The sequence below is a fragment of the Antennarius striatus genome, chromosome 1 (genome assembly GCF_040054535.1).
Source record: "Antennarius striatus isolate MH-2024 chromosome 1, ASM4005453v1, whole genome shotgun sequence".
Taxonomy (NCBI): domain Eukaryota; kingdom Metazoa; phylum Chordata; class Actinopteri; order Lophiiformes; family Antennariidae; genus Antennarius; species Antennarius striatus.
In genome coordinates, this window is record NC_090776.1 from 16,972,350 (window position 1) to 16,991,879 (window position 19,530).

Below are 19,530 nucleotides of genomic sequence, written 5' to 3' on the forward strand. Positions count from 1 at the left end.
CAGCAGCCGTGGGAATGGAGATGGATACAAGCAGCCCTGCCTCTGACCTCCCTCTACTCCAACACAAGGGTGGAGATAAACGGGGCCACAGGATTGCTAACATCTTTCTTTCTCAGGCGCACACAGACACACTCATACTGACACACACAGAACAGCACAGACATCTCATTAAAGCAATAGTAGGTGAATGTTGCAACAGCAGTATGCCACTGGGAGAGAGGTCTATTAGGGATACTATCAAGAGACGGGGGACGAAAATGAGCGTGGATCCGTTCATCCCACCCGCATGTAATTGTGCTAACGCGTACGTGTTTGACGAGTGTCTAATTTTGACCAAGGGATCTGGCTGGGCAGAACTGAATTAATATTACCGGCTCAATCATCATGATATTGTAGTGACCAGAGAGTTAATAGAATAATTGCCTCAATAAATATTTCTTACCCAGAGCATAAGTCTACGTTGTCAAGGAGACACATGAGATTCTGGATGCAGCCCCAAGATAGACAATAGAAATAGACAGGCTGTTCATCCTCAATTACTCCCCCCCCCCCCAGTTTCTTCGTGATTTTGGATTGATATTCCCTCTTGTTCCCTCTTTCCCTCAGCTGTCACAGCCCATCAACACAACTATTCCACTTCAGCTGCTGGGAAAGGAGGGAACGCTTTGTCCCTCTCCATCACTCTCATCTCACTCTCTATTTCCATTGGTAGTTGAGCAATACTGGTTATAACAGCAAGATTGCATTTATTTGAGATCCTGACCTATTGGTTAAAGGATGCATCTGAAGACGAATGGCAGTTCAATGTTTTCTACATAAAGTTTCAATCTGCAGAATATCAGAACCAGCCCTTCAGTCATGGCTTTGGTCCACATATATGCAGGTGTCTTATTATGGTTTGGGGGTCATTAGTGTTATTCAAGCAGACAGAAGTTTATACTGAGATAAATGAACCATAGTATTCTCTTTCTGTTTGTGTCTTTTTTTTATCTACATGCAGCAATTTCCGATAATGTCATCCTACACGGCTCTCCGCTCCTCGCAACCAGAGACTATCAGCCTTGAACTCATTGCTCTGCTTTAATGGCCGTGTCACAGAGAGGATGAAAAACCTAAGAGCACTGGAAAGAAGCAGAGAGGATGTTGTCTGCATCCGGTATGGGGGGGTGGGGGTGTGGGGGTGTGTGGATGCTGTGCAAATGTGAAAAAAGAGAAAAAAGTGAGGAATCCCTTCTTGTGGGTGTCTCTTGATTTTTTTTTGTGTGTTTGTGAATGCCACAACATTTTTTCCCAGGGAATGTGAATCATTTGAAGTCGATGAATAGACAACAGTGAGTTGACCGATAGATTTTACTGCTCCGTCCGTGTCACCCTTCACACAGTGAACAACACTTTATCGTAAACTGAAAAACACAAAAATTATTCAGTATATATATATATATATATATATATATATATATATATATATATATATATATATATATATATATATATATATATATATATATATATACCATATATACCATATATATATATATATATATATATATATATATATATATATATATATATATATATATATATATATATATATATATATATATATATATATATATATATATATATATGTGTGTGTGTGTGTGTGTGTGGGGGGGGGGTTCTCCAGCTTCTTTCTACCCAAAACCATGCATCTTAGCTGAACTGGTCAGTAGGTGTAAATGTAAGCAGGAGTGGTTGTTTTTTTTTTTGTGTGGGGAACACCTGACTTGTCATTCAGGCGTACCCCACCGCTCGCCTGACCTACATGACGGACATGCAATGATTGTGATCACCTCATCCACAAGGAAATGGATGAAAAAAATGTATTGATTGATTAATTGATTGATTTATGGAGAGAGTGTGCGAGAAAGAGGGAGGGAGAGAGAAAGAGAGAGAGAAAGAAAGAGAGAGAGCAACAGAGAAAGAGCGTATGAAGGTGTGATTTTGGCCCCCAGTGCAGCAAAAACAATGCACTTAGTAAGAGAAAAACAGGCCTTGGGCTAGAAAAGTGACACTACTTCTAAGTAAAAGGCAGTAACTCATTTCAAGCTTCTGTTGAAAGAATTAAATTCAATATTTTCTTTTGAAGGTACTTTAAAATTTTCTTTCCTAATCTGAGCGAAAAAAATCCTATAATCAAACCTGCTAAAGAGCTGCAATAATTAAACAGTTAGTCTTAAAACTCTGAAATGAAATAATTAATTATTCCAGCTGAAATTGAGAGAACAGTTTCTGTCATGCAGACATCACATCTTACTCTCATTTTGTGAGGCAAAAATTGCCCATCCACCATCACCTGCTGTTCAAGAGTTCCTGATGAGGCTTGTTTCTTTTCTTCAATCACATTAAAACGAGGTTGTCTGCCCCAAATGTCACTTATGCTTGTTCTGTTGGGTTTCTCTGTCTGTTAAAGCATTTTGAAATGTCTAATGATGTGATTAAACAATATTTAAATAAAGATTGATTGATTGATTGATTGATTGATTGATTGATTGATTGATTGATTGATTGATTGAAATATCCTTATTTTAGACTCTATCACTATATATAATATTGTGCTTGAAATGCATAATCCTAACTGAGATAAATGTGCGTGTACCAATGCATCAAATACAATTGCTTTGCTAGAAGTCATTAATCTCAGTCAATAATAAAAGTGTGAGGGGTTTGGCAAGATGACAAATGCGATAGATGAAAAAAAACAAACCTAATGACCAACAAACATCTGCCTTTTTTTTTTATTAAAAACTCTTGGATCAAACAATGCACAATTCTGCTCTTTAATATCTGAAGTGATGAATAGGAAAAAATGTCTCCTGATGTAAGAAATTTGTACTTCAACTGAGCTGAATAGTCGGAGTGGAACCAATAGCTTTTAAATTCTCTCTTTGATGTTTTATATCACTGATGGTGTAAATATAAAAATAAAATATCTTGTTGACATTCATTTGTTCATTCATTTTCAACTGATTCATCTGCCACGGCAGGTCACGGGGAGCATAAAAAAAATAATAATAATGAATCAAAGACTTGCCTAGTAATAACAAATATATTCTCAGATAAAAATACATAAATATCACCTTGAGTGAAAAAAATTCAGTTTTCAAAGTGAAAAAGCTTCATCAGGACAAGTCGTGACATTAAACATAGAGGAATCTCTCCCCTGTCAGGATCTGGGGTCAAGCAAGTCCAAGGGTGGCATGACCCAAACTCTGTCATTATAACATGAGCAAAGAGCATTCCTCAGCCTGGTTAGCCAGAACTATGACAGAGAGGGACAAATATTTACTTCCCCCACCACTTGCCTCTCTGCTCCCTCCATTAACACCCCCCACCCCCGCTTCCCAAATAATTTAACAGTAAGAACAACCCAGCCTTGTAAACACAATAGTTATGTCTGCGCTCAGAGAGCCATGAAGCAGACATGCAGGCTCCACTACCTCTGCAGCGACGAATAATACAGTTTCCCTCTCCTCTCCTATCCTCTCCTATCCTCTCCTATCCTCTTCCCTCCTCTGCCTCCTCTGACATTCAGCTGTCAAAATAATTTATTTATTTTTAGGTGCAATGAGGAATGACAGAAACTCAATGGGACATTTACAGTGGTTCACATGCTGTATCAGTGTTTAATTTTTCATTGTAACTGGACACAAGGTATTTCACAAGGACTAGAAAAGTACACCAAACAACATATTTTCTCACTGTGAAGATACTCTTGTAATCAACTGCATTTTAAAATATAAAGGTCAAAAAGGAGGTTATTACTTTTGCACTAAAACCCTTCTCTTTTCTTTTGTTCATTATAGGCAAATATTTTATTTCTAATTGTTTTACAGAAATATATACGTCTTTGTTTTGAAAAGTAGCCTACAAGGTTGAGTTCAATAAAATACTGTCAGGAATATACTATCAAAATAAAAGTTTTTGGTCTTAATTAAATGTGTATGTTTATTAGTGGGACACTAAATATTGTATAAATTGTCACATAGCCGAGGGGAAAAAATCTCCCAGAAAACACATTCCACGCAACTGAGGTGTGCCCGTCTCTCAGATATGTATAAATACTATAACATGATTAGAATTTAAATTTGTTCTAAAAACCCATAATTATATCTATCACTGTGCAACCACTGATGCAATCCTATTTTATACATCACCATCCTGACTCAGTTGAATTAATAATAAAGTAATTAACAACTTTCTGGTGCAAGGACTCTCATCTGACAGCAAGAACATGAAAGAATAGTGTTGTTTCAGAGGCCTACTTGTGTTTGATGTTAATAGGCAAGCACAATGCATTAAGCCTGGAATGTAAGTTATATGCACTTAGAGCCCCAGCCATCCTGCATGGACAGCAAGCATTTAATGTGCAGCAATAACTCTGTTAGGTTGCTGCTTCTTATAGCCCCTCATTCACCATGCATCTTCTCCATCGCTCTTCCAATTGTCACTCTGTATACATTTCTTAAACGGTGCACTGGTGTGAAATATGAAAGATGAGAAGGGACACTGCGGGTCTCCTCGGAGCTGTTTTTCTTTGTGCCATCATGTCTCTCTCTCGCTTTGTTTGTGTGAATGAAGCAGGACATTGACAACATCCCAGAAACATTTATATGATGTAATGGTGATGAACAACTTTCATTCTTATTTAAAAAAAGAAGAGAAAAGTGATTCAAGAGCAGAGCTAAACTATCAGTGCAAATGCTTCCCTCGCCCTTACAGAGGACTCACATCCTGGGTGAATGACTCCGAGAGCCGCTGTATGGCAGGATGAAGTGCGTTCATTTCCTTATTTATTGACTCACTCGCTTTTCTCTGAGTGTTTGAAATTAATAACAGCCAGCAGAAATCAGACAGAGGGATGAAAATCAGCACTTTCCCTGCAGTGAAGTCATTCATCAAGCTAACGAGGGGGAGAATAAGAGTGGAGGACTGAAAGGGAGGGGAGAAGTGACGTTTGGAGAGGGAGCAGAAGATGGGAGGGTAGCAGGTGCAGCATAGGGGGGAGTGGCATTAGGAATAGAAGTAAGAAGGAAGGAGCTGGGTTTTTTTTTTTTTGGAAGGAGGAGAGTCATTTGGAGGATAGGGGGCAAAACAGGGGGGAGGAACTGTTTGTCAGTCCATAAGGAGGGGTAAATATAGTAGGAAAGGTTGACTTTGGAGTACAAACACAGGAGGAGGACACAAATAGGAAGGAATTGGTATTGAGATCAAGGCAGTAAAGACATAAAATATTACTTTTATGCATTTAAATCTGCAGCTTTGCTAAATGACTTTTACTTGAGGTTATTCACAACCCCTGGATTCTTTATCACTCTACAAGCCGCCTCCAGCACAGGGGGAAAAAAACATCAGCTCTAACAATGATTGTTAAATGCTGTTGACGACTGATGCAGAGCTGTGTCCCCAACACTGGTATGTTTTACTTTTTTCCTGTCAGTGATGGGCGGTCATAGATCTGACCTCTTCACCAAGTCTTTGCCCTTGCGATGGCTCGGTCCCATCCTGCTGCAACCCACCAGCAGTCCAAAAGAGACCCGGCAGTATCTCACACTCTAGTACGGCTGACTAAGCGTTTACTGCTGAGCCTCTCTCCTCAGAGTGAGAGAGCGGAGCCGTGCTGAGAGCTCTAACACAGGAAAATAATTAGTAAAGTGGAGTTCTACTCAAACACACTGGACTAAATCTAGTACTAGTTCACAGTCAAGCTCACGTTCATTCTTCCACATTTGAATCTGATCCTTCATACCAGGAAGAATGCCGAATAACTTAAAACCCAGTGGAAAACCAGCAGCTGCTTCATGTTCTTTCCATAATCTGAGTTGGATCGAGCTCCAAATGTTGTGCCTGGTGCCCTGAGGTGACGCAAACTGTGACCATCTCACTGTACATGGATATCTGTATTTTTAATTTTAACGTTACGCCACCGTGTCTTCGGTCACCCAGACTAAATATAGTCAGCTCCTCCTGAGCAGTCTCCAGTTTCTCACTCCTTTCCGAGAGGCAGGTGGAAGGGAGGAGAAGGCGGAGGGATAGCACCAAGTTTTGAATAAATCATCCTTCGACTTTTGACCCATATGGAGCAGGAGGTTGTTTTTGTACTTCTGAGCTGCCCCGTTCTCTCTATGGCCTTTGCAACCCTCCTCTAGCTCATTAATTTTCTCTTCCAAACGACAGGTCAATCTGGATCGATTTCATCTGCCCTAGATGACTGAGACCAACATCTTAGCACCCAGAAATAGAGCTCTCTGTTATAGGAGAGCCTCTGACCAACTGTTACGGTTACCATGCAGCTCCGAATAGGCTTTAGAGAGAGAGGATGAGGAAATAAAACTATTCAGAAGATGAAAAATTCTAGTTACTACACAAATAAACTGACAAAAGAGAAGCACTGGTGAAAATGGGAGCTTGGCTATTGTGACGAAATGCTGCATTTCAGCAGGTTACACCCACACCACCCTGGCATACGGCAGGCACATGGTTGGTGGCTTTGCCTACCTGTTAAAATATGCTTATGTGATCTCTCAAACACACACAAACATACACAAGCCTGTTTCTGTAATCTGTAATCTATATTTGCACTCAGTTCTCTTTTTCACACACTTACAGTACAGTACACACCTGGTGTTTTATCTTTGTCAGCATATTCTCAGTCCTTCAACTCCCTGCTGGGCTCTGAACTCAAGCATCTCTTTACATGGAAAACCCCAGAGATATGTCTGCCTTCATAAAATACACACACACACACACACACACACACACACACACACACACACACACACACACACACACACACACACACACACACACACGCTCACACACCAATCGCAGGTAAGACATACTTGCAATCTCATCCTGTCAGCCTCGCTTTATCACATTTCCAACTCAACATGATCAGTATGTACTTTATACTTTGGGGCCTGAAAATCGTTCTCTCTTACACGAGTTGGGTGAGGTTCACAGTGACACGGCGTCCTGGTGGTGTCTAGGCAGTCATGACCAGAGTCAGGACAGCCTTTCCCCAGGCAAGGACACAGAGACCTGGATCTCCTTCTCCATCAGTCTGCCTGTCCTCCTGGAGCTACGTGGCCAGACTGCTCATCACCCGTCCCTCGCTGCCCCCCTTAATATGCATGGATTTGCATAAAACAAAGACATGACTGCCTCTAATTAGTAGCACCACTGAAACTGGTAAGAAAAGGATGGAACAGACTGCACTGCATGCAAGACCCTCCGAGGTCGGCTGGCAGTATGTCCATGCAGCGGCATGGTGAGGGAACTGAGATTTACGACACTGACAAAGATTGACACCCCTCATGGTATTCCACTTTCATTCATCTAACATGCATTCCGTCTGTGTTGTTTATATTCCACACCTCTCAGCAGTGAGCAGAGGGCACCTAATTCACGGTGATGACGTGGGAGGAGAATCAGTGCACTTAAAGCACTTCATCTAAAGATGATTTGTCCTTGTCTTCCTTGATGGCTTTTGTCCTACTTCCCTGCATGAAGTGAAGTGGAACTGGAGAAAGGCCAGTGTCTGATCCCACGACCCACTTAGACACAATAAAGTAAATAATACTGCATACAAATATATGAACATACAAAACCCACGCGCACACACACACACACACACACACACACACACACACACACACACACACACACACACACACACACACACATCTATACATTTGGCTTTCCTGAGGTGAAAAGTCATGAATGCGAGCCGAAACTTTGTGTGTCATGACATAGCACATCATGGGTGGTTGCGATGGAACAATGAGTGAAACCATTACACGAACAATTGGGTTTGTAGTATACAATCACCCAGGTTCTTATCCGTCTCAGTGAATTGATTTCAGGACTAGAAGCTCATTCTTCACTCTGCGTCGCCTTGGCTGTCCGGGACCCTTTCTCTCTCGTCCTTTTTCCCACAAAATCTTAACATGTAATTTACATTTCAATGAGTGGCTATAATCTGCAGGTTAATCTGTTAATCCAGGAAGACTAAAACACCATAACTGTGTTGTTTTTTTTGTTTTTTTTCTTCATCATCATTTATTTGAATAAGGTGTGAAAAAGTGTACAGTACTTTGCAAAGTTATGGCACTGTAAAAATAGAGATGTGATGAGGAAAGATATTGTCAGTATAAACAAGTCATGTGTACTTTAACATATGAATAGGAATTGACAATCTATGCTGCATTATGTCTTCATCATGGAAGCCTTATAGCCACCTGCAATTTGTTATAAGACAGTCAATAATACATGTGGTGATTGTATCTACTTTCTATTTAATAGGCCTACTAGAGTTTAAAATTAATGAATAATTAATATGAATTTCATTGTGTGGGCATACAATAGGAAAGTAGAACCAAAATAAACAACATTAATTATGTTTGACAATATTTTTACAGCAGTGATCAGGACTGCTTTCTTTACAGATCTGTTTTGCAAATTGAATTTCTTTCTTGTGAAATAACGAGGCAAAGGAAAATAAAAAAGACATGACAGAAAAATAAAGGTTGTTACCTCTAGATCCCAGAACGAAGAGGAATGGGGCTTGAAATCACAGATGAAGGAATTTTCTCGATGACCTAAAGGAGAAGATAAGATGAAAAGAAATGAAAGAACATGTAAATCAAAATCAGGGCAAATACACATGCTGCTAACTCTTGTGTCATCACACAAGTGTGTCACATAGAGTCAAAGACACACACACACACACACACACACACACACACACACACACACACACACACACACACACACACACACACAAACGTTCGATGCAGAGGGAAATGTAAAAAATTTGCATGCAAATAGATTCTAAAGGTAGAACCCATGCATCAAAAATCTGTTACCAAAGGAGACAAAGGTAAAACATCTACACATACAGAACTGTAAAGGAGTAAAGACAATATTTTAGATAGAAAAGGCCTGGGCCTATACTGTACTTATGCTCATTTCACTTAATTATATACTTGATTGCTCCAAACGGAAGGGGATGATTTTTGCAGACAAATAGAATTGTGGTGGGCAGATCACAAGTAGACATACGGTATGTCTCCAGGCTGATAGAAATGCATTTCTTGTTCAAATTCCCTAATTAATGTTACTAAAGTAGTGACATTAACTTAGCTTTTAGCTCACTCTGCAATGATTCAAGGGAGTATCATTGCACAGGAATGTTTGGGAAAATTACAGTTGTGGAAACACTTTGTCAATTAATTCCACTGAAGGACACTTTAAGTCAATGGGTTTTCAAGTAAAGGCCACATACAGATATTATAGAAATTATAAAACATGCCAAACAACATGATGACAGCTCAACAGAATGTTATAAAACCCAATCATAGTGTCAACTTACTTTTAAGTGACAGATGACAGATTTCATTTCAAAAACAATTTAAAATCTATGACGGTAGTGAAGAAAAGGCAGCTACTTTTGCTGAAGAGACACAAATTGACCTTTGCATTGATAAATGCTAAAGAACTAGATCAAAATTGCAGCAGATTGGTATTGGTACCTGTGGTAAATGTATGAGTGTTTCTCATTATTGTAAGCTATACTTTACTTTTTGAGTATACTGTGCTTCTTTACTGGTTGTATAATTCTAAAATAAATTCTAAAAGTTTCTCAGAATAAAAATAAAAAAAAACTGTTGCCAAACACATTGCTCTACTTCTGCTCTACAACTTATTAAAAGCAGGTGTTAATTAATAGTGGCAACAACATAATACATTAATGGACTGAAAACTATTACAGGTCACATACACATTTGAAATCTGTATTCCATTTTGAAAGATTACAATCACACTTACTTTTTTAACTCTGTCACTTTTTGTGCACTGGGGCTGCTGAGAGATGGCATTGCATGTATTGAAGTTACAGGCTTTTGATTTGGGTCCATTTACAGACATATAATATTACCCCGACAAGCCCCAACCACCTCAATACCAACATAACCTGCAACCAGTCTTTCAAGGACACCTCTGTGATGACACCACACATATCCGCTTCATGTCCGTTTGAAGCATGGTGTGACTTTCTTCCTCAAGGTGTATGTGTGTATGTATACTGTATCTCTGTGTCTGTCTATATATACTCACACGTGCACATATAAATCTGCTATTATTACTATTATGAGTACTGTTATTGGACCTCCATCATATCTTCTATGCATCTTTTACAGAACTAAACTCAATTATTTTAATGGGTTGTAACTGAGAAAACGTATCTTACTTTATCTTACTATAGTAAATGCATATTATGATAATTAAGTAAGGTTTTCAAAGGCCTGCAGTGACATCACATCTTTTTCAGGAATACGGTTATGCACAGTGCATGGCATTTGTCACAAATCAATAAAAGTAAAAAAAAGTTTAAAAAAAATCTTTTGATTTTTAATTCAAACATAAGTGGATAATATTAACAATGCTGTGAATTATTAAGCTAATTTAATGGTTTAACTTTTATTCATGATAATTATATGCTGGGCTTCATACAGCATGCTAGTACACAAGCACCTTTTTGTGCATTTGACCCAGCTTACGTTCATCTTTTTATCACCTTACTTCTTTTTTTACACACACTAAAAAACTCCAGAAACATTTTCCTTTAAAAGAATGATTTAGAATACATTCCCAAAAAGAGTGTACTGTGTCAGCCTCTAGGATAAGGATGAATGCAGGTCATAGGTCAATATAAATATCAGAGAGTAGTCCTGGATCCACTGTGTGCTGTTGGATATGCATGTACATCTATTCAAGAGGTTCTGGGCAGAGGAAATGAGCATAATCTCCCCAGGGCAGGGATTACTCTAATGACTTTGAGAGCAGCCTTGTGTGCTGTAACTTTTGACCTCTGTTTATCCTCTTCTCCAAAAGTTGACGGGAGAGACTCACAAGCACGCATGCATGGACAAACGCTGACACTCTCACTTGAGCACAGATTTCATCTACACATGTCAACGTCTCACACAGGCTGGTGGGAGGTAAAAAATGCAGAATCACACACAGTCACACAACAGATCCTCATTGGCTCTTCCTGTGGCAAAGTCTGGAAGGATTCAGAACCCACACCAAGTCAAAATTTTTTGGGTCTGTCAACTAGCGTACTCCTTCTTGAGTGAACATCACAATGCATGTCATGCTGCCAAATTGCATAGCATCAACATTCCATATGAGTGCATCATTGAAAAATCAATAGATTTGCTACTTACACATGCATTGCACACTAGTGTCACAGACGTAACAGCAAACAGTTTTTGCCGTATGGAAACGTCATTTATCTCACATGCCAGAATATAGAGGAAATAAGGAACATCATGAAGTGAACTAAAAAAAATGGGGAAAATTCATGTAGAATCATCATTTTCCTGTGTAATTTTGTTTGGGCATGTAGGATGGTGGGTTTGTTTTCTTTGCTTGTGCATGGACATTAGTGGTTTAACTATCCCAATAAGGATACAAAACACAAGTCAAAAACGGCCACCTTAAACTGAAACCAAAAGTTTTACTTTTTAAATACAACTCTAAACACATCAAAAAACCCACCAAATAAATGCAGTTTTTAAAGAAGAAAAGCCATGTTCCAAAATAAAGCAAAGAAGAAAACAAGTTTTCTCTTTGAAATGGTGAGTTAAAAAAATTCTATAAAGTGGAAAGTAGACAATTATCCTCCCTGTAGTTAGTCGGTGCATTGTTGTGGTTAATATGAAGCATGAAAATATAACTACTGCTTGCATTAAATAGATGTAATTAGATAAACTGAGGAAGAAGGAGAGCGGCTTGGCTGTAAATTGTGTGGTGTGTGCATGGTAAGACCCAACACTGGCACAGCTGCACAGAGCTACACTTGCGATTTATCATCTCTACATCGCAGGAGCCAGCGGCCCACACCACTATTAATCATCAGCAAAATCATTTAATTCAGCCCAAGCTCGACTATTGTCTCAGTCTCTTGCCTCACTCTGGGCAAATCAGCCACCACAGCAGCAGCAAGCACCTCAGAGGAAATCATACACAACAGAGTGGGACGCAAGTGTTGGGTTAAAACAGGCTTTTTTACGAGCTGTGTAGCAGATCATTGTTGGCAGATGGTGTAGAAGATGTGTTTTTTCTTTGTAAATTTAACAAGTGTGTGTGTGTGTGTGTGTGTGTGTGTGTGTGTGTGTGTGTGTGTGTGTGTGTGTGTGTGTGTGTGTGTGTGTGTGTGTGTGTGTGTGTGTGTGTGTGTGTTGGTGTGATGTGTGATAGAAGAGTTTCAGCTAAAATGAAAGGAAAGTGACCAGGAAGGATAGGATCAGGAATGAGTACATCAGAGGGACAGCACATGTTAGAGGTTTTGGAGATAAAGTCAGAGAGGCCAGACTGAGATGGTTTGGACATGTCCAGAGGAGAGATAGTGAATATATTGGTAGAAGGATGCTGAGTTTTGAACTGCCAGGCAGGAGGCCTAGAGGAAGACCAAAGAGGAGGTTTATGGATGTAGTGAAAGAGGACAAGAAGGTAGTTGGTGTGAGAGAAGAGGATGTAGAAGACAGGGTTAGATGGAGGCAACTGATTCGCTGTGACAACCCCTGAAGGGAAAATCTGAAAGTAGAAGTATACACACACACACACGCACGCACGCACGCACGCACACACACACACACACACACACACACACACACTCAGTACTGAGATCAACATTTATGAAAGTTACCTTTTGTTCTACCAAATGCAGCTGAATTACAAAAAAAACGACAAATCCAAACTCAATCCAAGTCAAAATCTTCAACGTTTTTTTTAAATTGTGTTATGGCATACCAGTCTTCCTGTTTCAGCCATCCAATTTTTTTGGACCAGTGAAACAAGATGCCCACACAGCTATTCCTTGTCCCAGAACTTAGAAAAAAGAACTTCTCCTCTGGTGTTTCATTAAAGTGGTCTTTTCAGTCACGGTGTACAAGTCCAAAAGAGACATCTTGACACAAACTGAAATGCATGATAGGGTAGAGCAGCGCTGAGCCTATTCTGACCACAGCAGCGGCTGACTTACACTGGCACCTTTCCTGGCGCCCCCTCACATGCCTGATGTGACTGTGCCCTCACTGCATCCCCTCTGTAGAAGTATGCCTGCTCCGGGCCAGCAACTTGGCCCGCTGACAAAAAAGATAGGGTAAAGAGAAAATCGAGGAAAGCCAAAAAATGGCAGAGTGATGACAGTGAGCACACAGTGTCTGAAAAACAGAGTGTTAAAACTACACTAGCTCAGAAAGGGAAGGAAGAAAATACGCAAAAGGGGCATGCGAATATAGAACATGCATGGCCACAAGAAATTCTTGTTTGCGATGTCATCTGCAGTATCATTCCATGCAACAGACACACAGTGATACGCATTTAAGTTCAGACATGAATGCACAAACTCGTCCACCCACTCACACATACACACATAAAATGACAAATGTACAAATTAACGGTCACAGCTGAGAAAAGGAGTAATATTAATCACTATATATATATATATATATATATATATATATATATATATATATATATATATATATATATATATATATATATATATATATATATATATATATATATATATATATATATATAAAGGACATGTTTCATGACACAGGGCTTGAGTGCAGGTGATTCAGACTGGAAATGGGGTTAAAACAATGACACACAAACGGAAGCAGATAAGATTTTAGTTTGAGTCTTCAAGCAAGAAGTTGTGAAGAACTCACAAAATGATTTTTCCTTCAAAGTCATCTTTAAAGCATAAATGTGACTAATAAGCAAGCCTGTTAGAGCAGAAGAATATTTCAGTGGAAACATTGTGTCTTAATCTTTGCTTGTGTTAAATGTAACACCGCATTTGTATCTCAGCATTTTTAAGTGCAGTACTCAAGCGTCAAAATAGAGAAACAGCTTTTTACATATTCCAATTTTCTTTTTAACCGTTTGGAAAAATTTCTGAATTACCTCCTGTAAAATTATATTTCTGATTTTATTATTACAACAAAGCTGGAGGAAAGTGTAGTAAAAACAGTAGTAGAATATAGAACACTTTTTTTTTCCCTGAATCATGTTTTGATTTGATTCTTCTCTCATTATGTGTCAAACACACACACAAAAACTGAACTCTGTGAACAAATAAAAAACAGTGAGAAACTCATTGAAGACAATTACATACATTTATTCTTAACATCATTTAATTGTATGAAATGAAAAAAAGGAGCCAACATGAAACATCACATATGGTTAGTGAGTAAAATAATTTTGCACAGCAAAATATATATATTTATATATATTTTACAAATATAAGATTAATGATTAATTAACATATTCAGGATTTATTGGCGAATGCTACTCCTTATTTTTTTTTACATGTAGGGTGTCAATCCCTGACGATCTAACAATGTCCAGACATCATTGATTATAATCGTTATTGCTTTGCACATATTAAATTCGTTGAAGACAAAACAGCACTCTCTTATGAACTGACAATAAAGAATAAAAACATTACGATCAAGTCGCAACAGGCGTTCAACCTTTTTTTTCTTGAGAAGTGGACGATGCAAAGTTTTCCTTTAACTTCCACATGATCGCAGGCGAGATTTTATTTAGTGCATTTCAGTTCATAATATGTCAGTTCGCATAGAACACACATTTCATTTATCTTGCTCTGACTTTGGCTGTGAGAATGGTCACCTCCAATTTTTTTTGTTGTTGTTGTTGTTGTTGTTTAAATACAATAAAGAAATGTGTGGGGGTAACCATCCAGCTCTCCTGTTGAAAGCATGCTGCAAAAGCGCTGTTTATGCACTGCACAATACTGTACTACTCCATGTAGGCTATACATTGGAACCGAGCCAATTTCTCTAAAACCAATGTTCAAAAACATTTATCTCCTCACTAATTATTCAACTTGTAGCACGTTCTCGCTTGCACTTTGCAATATAAAACTTTTTACTTAAATTATGCTTTAAAATATTCAAAAGTCGACGAATGCAGAATGAAAAAAAAAATTAAATAACAATACAGGCCTTGAATTAAAGCAACAAACTGAACTTACAGGAATGAAATGTTGATTTCCTTAACAGTTTTAGGTCTTCCAACCCCCCACCCCCCACCCCCCCATCGCACCGGGGATCCCCGCCGATCAACTCCCATCAGGAATGCATAGCGCATTCACTGCAGCCTAATGACAGCCGGTGGTGGTGCACTTCAACACAGCTGAGTTGCACTTGTACACAGACAACGATGGGTGGGAGAAGTCTTGTCACTTTTTTGTTGCTGTCCCAAAAAAGTGAGGAGGCCATAAATGAAGTATGAATGTCATGCTGGAGTCATCCGACAAAAAAAAAAGGACATCTTCAAACACATCAAGAAAAAAGAAAAGAAAAGAGAAACCATACATGTCCAGCATGCAGGCCAGTTCAATAACATGTTCTTAAAAAAAAAACAATGACAAGTTTGTAATGGATATTGTCTTTTTGTTACTTAACACAATAACAAGCACACGAATGAATAGAGGTGGCTTCAAAACGGCAGGCTCGTCACCGTCCAAGTTTTGCAGACAAAAAAAAAACAAGAAAAGTTAAAAAAAAAACAAAAAAACACCAAAAGCACCGTCGATGGATGCAGGTTTGACGGGGATACTGAATAAAATGTAAAATGATGAAGAGGGGAAGCTGAACTTCAGTGATGAATAGGTTGACTTAACTGCGTGCGTGCACTTTGTATTCTGCATAAAGTTGGATCAACTTTCAAAAATCCTTATTTTACTCAAACACTGCAAATCTAATGCGCACCGATGGGGGGGGGGGTCTTGAGATGAACTGCGCGATGAACTGAGAATGATGTCAAAAATGTAGATGACAATTTGATAAATCAAAATTAAAAGTGGAGGGGGAGGGGGGTGAGAAATGCAAAAACAGTCAGACTTTGATCAAACTTTGAGGGAGTGTGTGTGTGTGTGGGGGGGGGGGTTATAAAATGGAAAAAAAAAAAAAAAAGTTGGACAAAAAAGTTGGCGTTGTAGGCATTTGTGCCAAATTGAAATAAAAGTTTCGTAATGAACAAAAATTGTAAACGGGGGGGTGGTGGGGGGGTGGTGGTGAGTGAGCACCTCATCTGATATTCTTTTTTTTTTTTTTCTTTTTTTTTTTTCACGATAGTGTCGAGACTCACATGAAAAATTCGGGAGATGAGGGGTTGTTGTCGCTGCTGGATCCGTTTTCTCTGAAGCCGTTGCTGATGAGCTTCTCATACTTTTCTTTGTACGCGTCCCTCTCCCGGACCAGCCTGGAGATCTCCTGCTTTAGGTGATCGACCTGCTGGATGAGTTGCGTCTTCTCCCCCTCCAGGACGTGCCGCTGCTGGACCCGCTTGTACCGGCAGGACTGCGCGTAGCCCCTGTTCTTAAGGGTCCTCCTTTTCTGTTTCAATCGGATCACTTCTTCCTTGCTGACCCCGCGTAGCTGCCGGTTGAGCTCCCGCACTGACATGCTGACCAGCTGCTCGTCTGAAAACCGGTCATCCAAGCGCATGTGTTGGTGCACCGCCCCCGAAGTGCCGTTGGACTGGACGCCGGGAGCCTGGTGGTGGCCGCTGCTGTGGTGATGGTGGTGGTGGTGGTGGTGCTGCCCTCCGTTCTGAGCGGCTGCCGCAGCGATGACTGCCGACACCACCGCCGCGGCGGAGCCCATCTCCTCCCCGGCCATGGGGCCTCCTGCTCCGGCTGCGCCAGCAAACTGCTGGCCCCTGGCGTAACCATCGAATGACTGGAGCTGGTGACTGCTGTTGATCAGTGCCTCGACTGCGTCTTCAGGGCTGAAGCCCAGCGCCTCTGGATTCAACTGCTGTTGATAACCGGACATCCAGTAGAAATCCTCTATGTGTGTCTTCTGCTCGCTCCCCGAACCCGGACTGGGTGTCGAGAAGCTTGGGGAAGGGGGCACCGAGCTACACGGCGTGCTCATCGGGGTGGAAGACAAGGATCCCCCGGCGATAAGGCGACTGCACTGGCTGATGTTGCGATCAGGCTCCACCGGCTCCTTTTTCACTTCAAACTTCATCAGATCGAAGTCATTAACATATTCCATGGCCAAGGGACTGGTGGGCAGGTCGGAGTTGCTCATTGCCAGCTCTGATGCCATCCTCTTGCTGCTGACAGTCCTCCAAACGGGATGAAGCCCAGCTGTCAAACTGTGTTGGTTGGGAAGAATTTGAGCCAGTTTGATTTTTTTAAACGTTTGTCTCGAATCTGGAGAGGGAAAAAAAGAGGTTTTTTCAGCGTCCTTTTTCGCAGCCACGGACCTGCAGGCGCGTAAGAGTAGTTTTTTCTTTTTGCAGAGTCTATCGCACAGACACACCAGTGCCGCGCACACGAGTAGCGAAGTCCCTTTTCAGCATATGAAACTCGGCGGTTTTGTATTTCAAACATTTAACACTTCACGGTTTCCTCGTGAACGCAGTGCGCAAGCGGAGAGGGAGAGAAGAGCAAAGTACTGATTCAGCCTCGCTGGTGGGGCGATTTTTTAGAGGGATCATACAAGCAGATGAGTTTAAGAGCATTGTAGCAGCCCTGACGTCAGGCTGGAAATGGGAAATTGACTCGGACGAAGAGCCAATGGGGTCGCACACTCCGAAGCTAATTAACATATTAGTCGTCCGGAGAAACAAAACTTTTCGCAACTGTCAAAGGCCGTCAGCTGACTGTCAGATGGGACTGTGTGGACATTATTTAAATCCTGGAAAACGTTTGTCGGGAAAAGCAATTCACCACAGTTGAATTTATTTGGATTTAAAAATAATAATAAAGAGACGAGTGCCCGTCTTCAACCCCACAGACATGGGATTGGAAAGCAATTTGAGAAAAGAAAGGATCAATAGATGATGGATGGATTGTCTACAAAATGTAAAGTTGATACTAACTGTCTACTTTTCGGTGAATACAAAATGGGTAAATAGGTGCGCATGCAGCAGAGTTCATTCTTATTGGTAATTTATGATACTTTACAACATTTTTTGATGTTGCCGTTGTCCTTAAAACATCGATTTCATTTATTTGTTTTCAATCTGTAATAGTTCTGCTGATTTGCAACGCAGAGAATTCGAGAAAACACAAAGAGGAATGTATGGACCACGTTGAGCGCAGAACTGGATTGAGGAGATTTATCGTACCTCCATTCACATTCTAAAACCCAACACTGCCACCTTTTGGACGTGCCTGGGAATGTGACAACTGTCATTCACACTTTAAATTAAATAAATGTTTACATTAAAGGGTGAAAATGTTTTTTTTTCTTCTCCAATTCATAATTGTGCAGTGTATATGTAATGCCTTTATTTCATTATGGAAAAGAATATAGTTGTTGTTTGTTTTTTTTCTGAATAAGAAGGTTCGTTCTGTGTGAAAGAACTTTTGTCATTAAATACCAATGAACCCAGTGTTCCCTACAAACTGATTTTACATCACAAAGCCATAAAAGTGACTTTATCTAACAATTTACCCAGGTGTTGCTCTACAGTCACATAAACCACTGGTGTTGGTGGAACTTTATCTCGGTTCAGAGGTCTCCTACTTTTAATTGACTCACGTACAACAGCAACACAATAAAGACTGGATAACTCCCATTAACTGTGTTCTGTACTGTAAGAGGACACAGGGACTGGCTGGATGCTTTTATATACATATGCACACATGCACGCACACACACATACACGCGAAAAAATACTTTTCATTTCACAGTGATGCAATTTTTTTTTTTGGAAAAGAGTGATTTAAGTTATTATTGAGTGTTGACTTGTGTGGTCTGTCTTGACATGAAGCTGATAAGTAATATTTTTTTTCTTGTGACCAAAGCCTATAATCATAGTCTCTCTCACTTCATATGTGATCTAATTTTTGTAATAGTTTAGGATTTTTATTCCTCTTCATGGACGCTATTTAATGGCTAAATAAATCATGTCCCCAATGCCGGAGTGACTGAAGATCTCTCTATGTGATGCATTAACTGCTATGTGAAGTATCTTTTCCAGTTAATGAAAATAAAATGGCTTGCATATTAATTCAATACTGTATCTGTGGCTTGAACAAACCCAAATAGAACCCCATTGTTTCCATTTCAGTTGTGCTGTCATCTGTTTGGGCTTACCTGTTCACAGGAAGGCACAGCAGTGGCCCGTTCCCTGGGGTATGGCCACAGCAGAGCGAGGCTAATACAAATGAAGGGAGAGCTCATTAGTCATGACAGAAGAAAGTGGTGGACCTAATTTAACAGCTTTTGTGTTTTTTGACATAATTGATGATGTGGAGCTGAGAGATCTACAGTGAGAGGCTCTTGCTGCTGTAAGAACTTATCAAAGGAAAGAAGTAATGATGAGGTGGAGGACAAATGTGTCCAACAAAGACATAGAAAAACAAATCTCAAGGCATCAATCCTATTTTTAAAATCTCTAAGTAATCTGTTTGGTTTGCTGGCT

At 40.0% G+C, this 19,530-nt stretch overlaps 1 protein-coding gene across 1 annotated transcript in view; it reads right to left on the reverse strand.

Annotated features, from left to right (window-relative positions):
* The window catches only part of mafa (MAF bZIP transcription factor a), a 77,372-nt gene extending 58,389 nt beyond the window's left edge, over positions 1–18,983 (reverse strand). The window contains exons 1-2 of the mRNA XM_068322322.1: positions 16,234–18,983; positions 8,575–8,639 (exon numbers count right to left, since the gene is read on the reverse strand). Of these exons, the coding sequence (XP_068178423.1) occupies positions 8,612–8,639; positions 16,234–17,201 (996 nt within the window). The 5' untranslated portion in view covers positions 17,202–18,983 and the 3' untranslated portion in view covers positions 8,575–8,611. The remainder of the gene's footprint in view (positions 1–8,574; positions 8,640–16,233) is intronic.
* Positions 18,984–19,530: the final 547 nt, after the last annotated feature.